This window comes from Mastomys coucha, unplaced genomic scaffold (genome assembly GCF_008632895.1).
Source record: "Mastomys coucha isolate ucsf_1 unplaced genomic scaffold, UCSF_Mcou_1 pScaffold23, whole genome shotgun sequence".
Lineage (NCBI taxonomy): Eukaryota > Metazoa > Chordata > Mammalia > Rodentia > Muridae > Mastomys > Mastomys coucha.
This window is the reverse complement of record NW_022196906.1, coordinates 78098818-78110509: the sequence shown is the minus strand read 5'-3', so window position 1 is coordinate 78110509 and position 11692 is coordinate 78098818. Positions and strand designations below refer to the sequence as shown.

Below are 11692 nucleotides of genomic sequence, written 5' to 3'. Positions count from 1 at the left end.
GTAGACAAATAAAGAAAATAAGAGAATCCACCACCACAGTCCTGATTGGCTCAGAGCAATCATGCAGTACTTATTATTCCCATGTCCTCCAAAGACACCTTCTCCAGGTCAAGCGAAGTTACTGATTGTGTGTGTGGCTTCGTCACAGTGATGCATCAGGTAAGCAGGTGAGTGCTGAGTACCAGGGAATGCTCCAGAACGCAACTCTTCCACACCTCACCTCTAAGCTTCAGCCTATTAAACAGAAGAGGGGAAAGGCATGGGTATTCCGCTGCATCGACAAGAACATTTGCCTCTGGCAGTGTTTTTTTGTTCTTTGTTTTGTTCTTAATGTCAGGAACAGATATGAGGGAGGCTATAATGACTCATCCTGTTACTGACAGGAGCAAGTCCCAGCTTTTAAGCCTTGACTTCAGTCATACCCACCCAACCTGCAAACATGGGGGGGAAAAGCTCCATTTTCCAGTAGCCATTAAGTCTCCTTCTTTGAACACTGCTGTGACCTCCCAGGAGCATGAAGAGGTACTGGTTAAGGGTGACCCCGGATGAACGGCGTCATCTTTCATAAAGCATCACCACCCCGACTGTCCCAGTGCCACTTTGTCTGTCCCCATGACCCAATTAAACAAGTGTCACCAAGAAGCCACTGCAATTTGCTCCAATGTGGCCAGAGAGAGTGTGTAGTGCAATCAGCTGTTACGGATTCTGAAAATCACCCCCTTATTGTAGTGACCTGGAAGCAAAAGACGCCACACAGGCCTGCTGAATCTCTAAAGGATCTGTGCCTTTGGAGAAAATAAGAACAGAGATGGTGTGCACACAATACTTTCTACGAGGTTTTGACACAGCCTACTGGCCTCTGCCTCTGGAAGGCCATCCTTGCCCCAGGCTTTCCCCACCACACACACTGTCCCATCCCCCAGTTCTCTGAAGATAAATCTGGATTGTTTAATATCTTTGAGTGAAATATTTTATACAAATACTAATTCTAACAAATATTCAAATGTCTGACTTGAATAAAAATAGTTTGAAGAACCTGTAAATACTTTCTGTGTGGGTGTGCATAGGAACCACCTACAAGCCATCTGCGGGTCTATGATGTAAAAACAAAGCACATTTTCACGGTGGAGGCTCTGCTGCAGGTGCTGCTGCTGCTGCTGCGGGGCTTCTATCACTGAAAGCCTCTGCCTCCTCCCATGGGGGCTTCAGATGGTACCTGTCCCAGGCAGCCTCAAAGGACCTGCTACTTAGACAAAGTTTCCAGAATGCACTGCAGGTTCAGCTGCATTAAAATAGACACTTTAGAATTCAGCCTTGACTTGAACTATAGCCAAGCCTCAATTACTATGTATATGAGGATTGTAAAGCACACTGGAAGAGTGTCACCATGGTTGGCTTTGGGTAGTGACCTTAATAGTCTATTTTACACATATTTACTTCTTTACAATGTTAAAAAATAAGCCTAACTTACTTTTCTAGTCATAAAACCAGTCCTTTTCAATGAAATAACCATACTATTAACTTACTTGGTAGGTATCTTTTTATTTTTAAAGTAAATCTTGTGCTTTATATGGCTGTGAAAATATTCATTATTCCTGAGTCTTTGCACAAAACAGACTCAGGTTCTTCACATTTTCCAAAAGATATGATAAAGAGGCTTTAAAAATACTCAGATCGGATCAGGAAGTACGACATCTCTTTTAGGTCTGATTCTGGAGATAGATGCCTCTCAAATGTGGCGCTGCTTCTGCCATTTCATAAAGCTGCCGCCCCTTGGCATCTGTGGGGGATCCACCCCAAGTCCTCACCAGGAATCCAGGATTCTCTAGTCTCTCCAGTACACAGCACATGCGCTTCCGCGCCCCCCACCACACCCCCCGCCCACCCCACACACATGGTTCAAAGCATCTCCGGGTGACTGGGATGCTATTTAAATAAGACATCTATGCAACTAGGTGCTATGCTATATTACTTAAGAAATAAGGGCAGGAAAGTGCTTGGTAAAGACAACGAGGATCTCTTTGAGTTCAAGGCTACCCCAATAGACATAATAAGATCTAGGACAGTCAGACATAGAAAGGCACTGTCTCAAAAGAAACGAAGCCAGGCTTGGTGGTGAATGCTTTTAATCCCAGCATTCAGGAGGCAGAGGCCGATCGATGGATCTCTGTGAATTCCAGGTTATCCTGGTCTGAGAGAGGGCAGAACAGCCAGGATGACACAGAGAAACCGTGTCTCAAAAAACAAAAACAGAAACAAAAACAGAAACAAGGACGGGAGAAAGCTGTACATGATCAGTACAGATGTGATTTTTTTTTTCCCCAAATATTTTCAATCTGTGACCAAACAAATCATAAATATGAAAGGTACAGACACAGGGGTAAAACATAATGTGAATCTATAATTTAAATAAAAACTAGCTACCTATTTTGCCTTAAATTCCTCTTCCAAGAACAGGGCTATAAATTAAAAGTAAACTAATATTTTGATTTAAAGAAGTTAAAAATTTTGTGTGTAACGCAGCAGCCTATATTTACCCGAGAGACTGAACGTCTAGCAGGGTAGATATACAGCCTCTCACCCACTCAACCTCAGTCTCTAAGGTCTGCTCCAGCAGAATAAACTCTGAAGTCAGAGTACAGAGGGCTTACCTACCATGGATGCTGAAGTACAGTACAGACGGTTTATACATAAGGTTAACCTACCGTGGATGCTGGCCGTGGCTTCAGGCCTAAGAATGCAAAGACTGTGTTGCTTTCCTTCGATTCAAAAAAACTGTCATAGTCCTAGAAAAAAAGGAAAGGAAAATAAAGCCAGTGAAAAATGGCAAGCAATTACCTTTAAGGTTGATGCTTTCAAAAACTCCTGCATGGAAGAAAACAACAGACCACTGCTCTGTCAAGGCCAAGGAAGACCTACATGCACCCACTGGATTCAAGGTGTTAGAGTTGAAAGGGCCTGTTGTAATAAGTCATTTTTTTTTTTCTTTTTAATCCAGAATTAGGACAGGATTTGGCAACAGAAATAAAGGAGCAAACACTCCTTTTTCCTTGTGTATTAAACTGGAATTTATCTGTATGGATGCACCCTGACCTTAGATTATACCCCAGGGCACTAGTAAGGAAAGCCACATTCCAATGCCATGCTTGATGAGAGAGAGAGACAGAGAGAGGGGTTGGAGGATATCACTGGTCCCCAGGAAATTCACAAGAGTCTGCAGGTGCCAGTCTTAGTGGAAGGCTTCTGTTCTGCCTTTGCAGTTTCCTGTGGACAGGCCCTGAGAAAAGAAACACAGTGGCCGAGCGGGATAGCTACAGAGTGGGGGAGCTGCCATCTGTCTGCTGCACTGCCCTTGAACTTCATGCTCTTTGTATTCTGGACAGCATCAGCCAGAGAGGAGCCGGGCCACGGCCACAGGCATCCTGGTCACTGGGCACGAGCTGAGCCAATGTTATTATGGGGCTTTTAAGAACACCTGAAATCTAAATTACTCCACAACCTGTAGAAGTTTTGTCCTCAGAAAGCCTCATTTGATGAAAAATGTCTGGATTATCATCTTTGGTTCTGTGCAAGGCCCCGGTGAGTCTCACAGCCTTAGATGTAGCTGACTCTAACCTGCAGTCATCTTGGTTTTACAGTGGCTACTCCTTCTGTGGTTGAGGAGTCACTTATCTGAAGAGAATGGCTCAACAGGCTAAGCAGATGTCTCCGGGATCAAGAGTTTGTCATGCAAATGGCTGATATAAGGACATTGGGCAAGGATGGCACAGAAAGGCAGGAAGCTGGCAGCAGTTAGGCTGGGTTTGCTACAGCTTTACCTTAAATACAAAGGAAGCTGGGTAACGGGTTTGAACAGGGAATAACATGATGTCACTTCCATGACAGCACTCAATAGGCTTTGGAGAACGCCTCACAAAGGGAGAGCTGAGAAACCCAGAGAGAAAGTTAAGGAGCCACTTGGTAATGTGGTGCCAGCCAGGATCACAGCGGAGGTAACGGACAGGGCTGCGGGCAGGAGACGTGTCCCAAAGATAGAAACTGAGGGTTCTTTTTGGATGCGATAGGAGACAATAGGGAAGGAAGAAGCACAGTGGCTCTTGGCTTTCCCTTGATGGAGAAATTGGTGTTGAGCTGAGCACACTGAGAAACACATGACAACTGACTGAAGCAGATCTTGACGAGGGGTTGAGGGTTGCTAGTGGTACCAGAACACCACACATTTTAGTAAAAAGTTGCCGATCTTTGGTTAGGTATCTTTTTGCTGAGCCTTTTACTGACATGTGAACACTGCTTCATGGATCCCGGCTCCACAGCCCTGTTCCGTGTGCATCCCCTCTAAGGAGCCCCTGACAGCATCCTGCAGGAAGGAGGGTGAGGGCTACATCACGGCTGGATCTAACCTACCCCGTCAGTAAGTCACTGGAGAAAATTCAATGGAGCTGACCCTTGCTCCATGTCCTGCCTCCACTCTTTGTACATTCTTTTCAGAGGGCATCTCCTCTACAGGAATTCACTTCTGGCTTTGATCTCTGCTACATTCTAAATCCATGGAAGCATGGAGCTGCTCAGCATGAGGAAAACCTCAGTTCCCAACCTTCAGTTTCCAATATGCGCCTCTCAGCAAACAGCACCTCTCACACAAGTGAGCACTGCAAGCCTTCCCCCCCCCCCCACTTGACACATCCCTCCTCAGTTTTCTGCATTTGCCTTCAGCAGCAGCTAACCCCAGCTGGACGCCAACCACAGCGCCTCATCATCAGCCCTTGCCTAATCCCACCCATTTCTACCCAATGTCGTAGTCTGTCAAGGGACGCACTGATTTTTAAAAGTCAATTGGACCCTACCACCGATGGTCACATCTCTTCTCGAAGCCTTCTGGTGCTTCTACAACATGCCTGAGAAACCTAGCATGTCCTTGAAGGCTGTGCATATCCTGACTCTCTGCCTAAGACTTCATTCAGCTGGTGGACTGGTATTCACAGACTCATTTCTAAGAGGCTCAGTCATGGACAAATGTTGGGCATAATGCAACCTGTCAGATCACAAACTTGGCTGGCCCTTCAGCTTTCTTCCCTACCCTGCATGCTTCTGACGCCACTGGAATTACAGATTCTTAGGAGATAATGGAGCGGCCACTGGAGCTGCTGGAGGCATACTAAGGCTCTCCTGGCCACGTTGTGGTTGTAGAGGTCTACTGGAATAGTTGGCCACTTCCTTCTTTCTGCTTTCCAAAGAGGTTGGTAGCAACACGGAAACATTACGACATAAAAGAGTAAAAAGACGGGCAAGGGGATTTAATGTTTATACTTCAAGTTGTAATCTTTATAAACCTCAAAATGATCACAATTCCCCAAACCACAAATTTAAATGTAAAACAAACTTATAAGCAACTTTCAAAAACAGCTAAAAATATTTAGAGGTAAGAAAAACATGCAACAGTATCAGTAACCCATTTATCCAGATTGAAATGAAGCTGTCCTTACAAGTGCTAGTCATCAACAAAGGTATTTGCAAATGTCAGATATTTAGAAATCTCAGAATAATATTTCTAATTTATAAAAAGAAAAAAAAAATCTCCTGAACTATATGTCTTCACAAAAGTGATAGAGCACGATTCTTATTTAATCAACTTTTAGCTCAATGCCATGTAGCTGAGGCTTGAGGGCTTCTGGCCTGAAAAGTCCTGACCTTAGACTCCTCAGTAGGATTTCCAAGTTTTTATTAAGATAACTAACTCCCTAAGAGAAAGTGACAAATACCTAAGTCAGTAATTTCAAAGCAGAATAATTTAGAGTCATTTAAAAGCTCTATTTATTACTACTGTGTTTATAATATGTGCGGATGTGGAGGAGGTGGAGCCATGCCAGAGCACCCAAGGAAAGCCAGAGAGAGGACAGCTCTTAGGCACAACTTCAGAGACTGAGTGCCAGGTGTCCGGCCTGCATGGTCACCAGGCTTTATAGACCTGCCTAGCCATCTAGCCAGCCCAGAAAGTAATTATTAAAGTCAGTATTTGGCTAGTACCGGACACATTTCAGATTACCAGTAAAACCTATGTTAAGTCAGCGTATCAATGGTGTTTGTTAATTATTGACTAGTATGTCATGTGTTAGGCCTGTTTTGAAACAGTATAAAAACATTTGCTTTCTGACATCCAGAGGCTTTTGAGAGTCCTGACAAATCCTAAATTATGTAAAAATAAGTATGTTTTTGGTCATGACTAGACAAAGTGAATTATTAAAAATTTAAAAACTAGAACATTTTAATTGTTTAATATTCCTTTTGCACCTAAACAGTATGATGTGAAATCATTTAAGGGTAACACAGAATATAAAAATAATTTCCTCTTAAAAATATAGCTTCTAATAGTATGAGCTTAGGTCATGTGTTCTAATGAGAAAAAGAGTTAATGCTTTCTTATCAAATGTGCTTTACTAGTCAAATTTTAAATATATTTGTGTGTGTATTTGTGTGTGTGTGTGTGTGTGTGTGTGTGTGTGTTAGAATTCCTCCCAAGAGTGAAAAGTAAATTCACACAAGGCTTCTAAAACAGACCCACCGAATTCCCTACAGTCACAGGCACCCTTTGAAGCTGCTGTCTGTAAACACACTCTGCAGACTGCACTGCACGTAGAAAAATCTGCTCTGTGACTTCAGGCTATAAAGATCAGTAAATACTGACTCCGCAAAGGGCACAAACATAGAAATCATATTCAGAGTGAACGTGCCTGGTTTCGACAGCCGATACATTTTCATTACGGTTAAGACAAAGGATGGAAAGAAGTCGCCACTTCTGATGGCGGCAGCTGGAGAAGCAGGGGAGGGGGGGAGCCTGGGCTTCACAGATCAAGCATAACTGGACACTTCTCACTCACTGAGGGCACAGTTTCCTAAGTGCTTTAAGAAGAATAAGGCTAAAGAGCCCATGGAGGAATGTAAAGAAATGCAGGGGCAAAGAAAAAAAGGCTCAGGTAGCCTATACTTCTGTTTGCGGTCAAGTGAAAGCCAATGTTGGAGATGTTTATAGGCTGGAGATAAAACCTGCAGCAGGTGGCGTTAACAATCGCCTCATTCTGCCACAAAGCCCAGGGAAGGCCATTGCCCTCCCCTCCGGCTCTGATTAGACGGTTACGGGCTGCACAGGCACTGGAGACGAAGATCTTCAAGTTCTTCGCCTTTTCAGTGCTCCCACTCTGGGAGGCTGTGTGGCCTCCCCTGACTCAGCTAAAGGCAAGGACAGATAGAGCCATATTCTTTCCACATGCCAAGGGCATAGGCAAACAGATGACTGCTGGAAACACAACATGGACAAGAAAACAGAGGCAGCAGTCAGTCTACATAAGTCAAAGGAAAAGTGGGCTTATCCAAACGGAAGAACTCGTATAAAAGCCCACCTTCTGAAGGCCACTGGAATTGATGTTGTAAGACGGATGGAGGCTCAGGCTTAAGTTCTCCTCTCAAGCCTGAGGGTAGCCTCCAAGCAGAACTTCGGACTAAGGGCTGTTACTGCTATATTCTATTTTATGAAACATTGATATTGAAAAAAAAAAAAAAGTTGGCAGACCCAATCCTAGCAGGGTAGATAGGAAAGTTACAGCCTTCTCAAACAGCTCCAGTCAGCAATCCTTACGCTAGACACTAAGGATGTTCAGTTCTCAAATCAGGTTTAATATTTCTGACTACACTGGTTCAGGATACAGTGTGGACATGTGAGTCTGGATGCCATCTGAAATGAGGAGGGCTGGGGGGGGGGGCAACAGGTCAGAGGTATGCTTAGGAAGACAACCAGCAATAAAATTTAATCACCACCTACAATGTATAGCAGATACAACTGGGCTGGGAGAGAAGACAACGGGGAGAAACTAAATCCCCAAGAACAAAGGTATAGGGCAGCCTCCTTCAGAAACTGTGAGCCTCAGAAGCTAACACAGTGCTCAGGGGGAAAGAGGGGATGGAAGAGACCACAGCGCACGAGGTGTACTTGCAAAGGCTGGGGCAGTCTGTTGTCTATCCTGGTATTAAGACTGGGATTCTCTGAAGAACTCGTACTAGGCTCCAAGTGGGAAAGGCCAGCTGGTCACTCTGTACACTTAGGACACACACAGAGAGAAAGGCTTGTCCTGGAGGGGCAACTCTGGCTTTAACGCCTTTGTAACTCTCTCTTTTGTTAGCAGCCCAGAAGGTCCAACCCCTTATACAATCTCCTTTGCTCTCCTACCCAAAGCAAACATGGCTGTGAAAGTCCCAGGGTTGGGGGGAGAGGGGGAGGCGTCACCCTGGCTCCTAAAAGAAAAAGTCAAAACCAATAGCTGGAATCAATGCTGGGAATGTACAGGCCACGGGGGGTGGGGGTGGGGGATCATCATACTGTGTACTTTGAATCAATATTCTTGGAAAGATTTAAGATGCTATATCCATTCAAGAGGAACAAGACATTATTTTTTAAAGGAGAAATAAAACAATGCAAAGGGATTACTAGAAATTAAATCTGATTGCTAAATATAAAATGTAAAAACAGAATAATGTAGAGCTGGAAAAAAAAAATTCCATCCAGCTAGTGGCCTAGAAAATAAACTCAAGAATGCCGTATTTAGTTTTATTTATTCAGTGGTCTTACCTAAGGAAGGAAGAAAAGAAAGAGGAAAGGGAAAGAGAAGGATGCATGGAACAGCATCAAGATCAAGAGGTGCGATTAATAGTTTCTCTCTCCCTTTCCTTTTTTTCTTCCCTTTTTTCTTTCCTTTTTTCCTTTCTCCTTTCCTCTCTCTTTTCTTTCTTTGCCTTTCCTTCTCTTTCCCTTTCCTCTTTCTTTTCTTCCTTCCTTAGGTAAGACCACTGAATAAATAAAACCAAATCCTGTAGGCAAACAAGAGAAGAATCAAAGAAATAGGAAAACTTCCCCAGAGGAGGGACTGGTGTTCAGACTGAAAGTGCTATCAATTGCTCAGCACAAAGTTCTCAGGCGCAGATAGATACCACCGCTCAGGAAACAGACAAGCGAAAATCGTCAAGGGGAAAGCTTCCAGAGACAGAGACCTAGCCTAGCGCATGAGAACACCTCAGAGGTCAAGAGAGAAAGACACCCAACAGAGACACAAACCTCAAAGTCTCTGAGAGGGTTGGACCAACCCTCTCACGTGGGTTCTTCTAACAGAGCAGGAAATACAGAAAATGAAGTTGCCTGTCCTGATAGAATATAGTTTTAAATCTAGAGTTCTGAGGCCAATGTAATTATCCAGTAAAAATGAAAGTTAAAAAAAAACAAAACACAATGAGAATGTTTACAAGATCGGTGTATCATGCTATGAGAATTTTTTTTTTTCAGACAGAAGTCTGAGCAAATCGAAAGAAATGTAAGAGAAAGTACCTGCCTCGCATCTTCACAAAGTGGGAGCGGGTTTTGTTCAGCTTGATGACGAGAATTCCTGGGTCCTGACATTCGTGTCATTTTCTGTAAGCTTTGAGGACTTAGTAAGGTAGGATTATACGTCCCTCCCTGTGGCTGTTCACACTGCTAAACGGCTTTGTAGAACTGTATTTACAGAACTGCATCAATATAAGAAACACGTACGCAGCAGCTATAGCTCGAGTCAGCAGCATCGTGATGTATAGATGTGTATTTACGTATCAAAATGGAGAAGGAATGAGAAAACTGTACGAAAGCCAATTTCACCCTCTCTTTCAAAGAAAAAGATAAATACCATCCAAATCTTAAAATCAAAGGCTATAGATTAGTGAATGAAGCACAGATGGAAAAGGCAGAGAACAGAGAGGCCAAGCTTCCTGAGGAAGAAGCTTCTAGGCTCTGCCCAGGAGGGGGCCTCTGGGGGTAGGGCAGGGCAGGGCCTTAGGGCCTTTCATGTCCGTCCTCTCAGAAGCAGGCTTTGATGTCTCAACACTGATGCTAATGTGACCTTACTGTCCTGCACGTTACTTTCTTCCCTGCCTTTAGTTGCAGATGACTCAGAAGAATTATGTGAACAGAAAGGAAACTGCCTGTCTGGACATGAGCTCAAATGACTGCCAGCCAACGCAGGTGGCCTCAAACTTTCAGGAACGAGGGCCTGGGCACTCAAAGCAAGGTTCAGCATCTTCATGACAGTCACATCCCAGGGACTCATCGCCGCACAGTTCTGAGGCAAACATCTCGCTGAGGTGAAAATGGGGGATTAAACATTTATAGAGAGCAGAATAAAAACTATGGTAAGAAAAGAGAAAGCTGCAAGGAATACTAATACAGGCGGCAGTGAGCTTCAAAATCACCCCTGCTCCTCCACGGTCCCCCACTAAAGGTGGAAGGGCGCCACACACAAACATGTGCCACCAAGCAGCTGATGGAGAAGACCCTCCTCAGTTAGATAACTTGTCTTTCACAGATGGTGCTGAAATACAGCAGGATTTAAAATAATATAATAATAATAAAATAATAAGTTTACCAGGAAAATATGTGTGAGATAGGTGAGCTCCTAACAGTGGCGATTTTAATGGATTTCACTGTAAAAGTTTACAAGCAGGTTTGGTCAACTTGCTTTTAGTGCATTTGGCTTTGAGCTTTATAAAATGGAAATGCAACCTGGTCTTGCAGAGACACTGTACTTGAGAACCACGGTAGCTGCAAACAGAGTTGTGTGCTCCACTGTGCTCAGGGTAGGCTCACCTCCTTTTAGAGGAGGAAGAAGATAGGTTAGGGATAATACCCCATCCACTGCTGGACAGTAACCTAGCCAGGCTCAACCAGCCTTAGGCAATGGTCGCCTCAGTACCCAAGGCAGTATGTGGGAAGGAAGCCACAGTGGGTCCCAGGTCCCTGAAACAAAGGGGGCAATAGCTTATCATCCCTGAGTGGTTAGCAAGGTGCCCAATGCTTATGTATATACTTAACATTATAAATAACACCTATAAAGTATAAAAATAAACCAACAAAGTTTAAACATTAATGGAGGGTGCACCCTCTCAGAGGCAAGGGGGAAGAGGGATTAGATGAGGAACCGTGGGATGGGGACTGAGGGGGGACAACGACAAAAATGTAAATAAATAAATAAGTAAATAAATAAATAAAAACAAAGAATAAATAACCTTTAAACTGTCTAATGGGAAAGGCCAGTTTGTCTGTATCTCAGGTCACCTGACACGAATAAAGGACTTTACTCTTGAGTAACTAGCCCTATTTTACATCCACTCCATATTCCCACTGTCAACAGATGCCTAACCGAGCAAAGGCATCTGCAGCCAGACTCTCACAAATACGCCTTGACTACTGAATGCTGTCATGTCTTATTCCTTGATGGTTAAGCCATGAACTGATTACTGTGATTATAATTCTGAATGAATTTCTGAGTGCTAATTTGCTAAAAAGGGAAAAAAAAACGAATTTAGCAAAGCTGCATGACACAAAATCAGCAAAAAAAGGTGAGCTGCATTTGTATACGCTAACGGTCAGCTGCGCCTGTGTATATAGTCAGCTGCACTTGTACACAGGACAGTCGGCTGCATTTGTACACACTAACAGCTGCATTTGTACACATGAACAGTCACCTGCGCCTGTGTATACAGTCAGCTGCACTTGTACACAGGACAGTCGGCTGCATTTGTACACAGGACAGTCAGCTGCACTTGTACACAGGACAGTCAGCTGCACTTGTACACAGGACAGTCGGCTGCATTTGTATATGCTAACAGTCAGCTGCGCCTG

At 43.9% G+C, this 11692-nt stretch overlaps 1 protein-coding gene across 1 annotated transcript in view; it reads right to left on the bottom strand.

Annotated features, from left to right (window-relative positions):
- Window positions 1-54: 54 nt before the first annotated feature.
- The window catches only part of Sh3bgrl2 (SH3 domain binding glutamate rich protein like 2), a 53922-nt gene continuing 42284 nt past the window's right edge, over window positions 55-11692 (bottom strand). Inside the window, exons 3-4 of the mRNA XM_031344480.1 lie at window positions 2706-2786; window positions 55-234 (exon numbers count right to left, since the gene is read on the bottom strand). Of these exons, the coding sequence (XP_031200340.1) occupies window positions 223-234; window positions 2706-2786 (93 nt within the window). The 3' untranslated portion in view covers window positions 55-222. The remainder of the gene's footprint in view (window positions 235-2705; window positions 2787-11692) is intronic.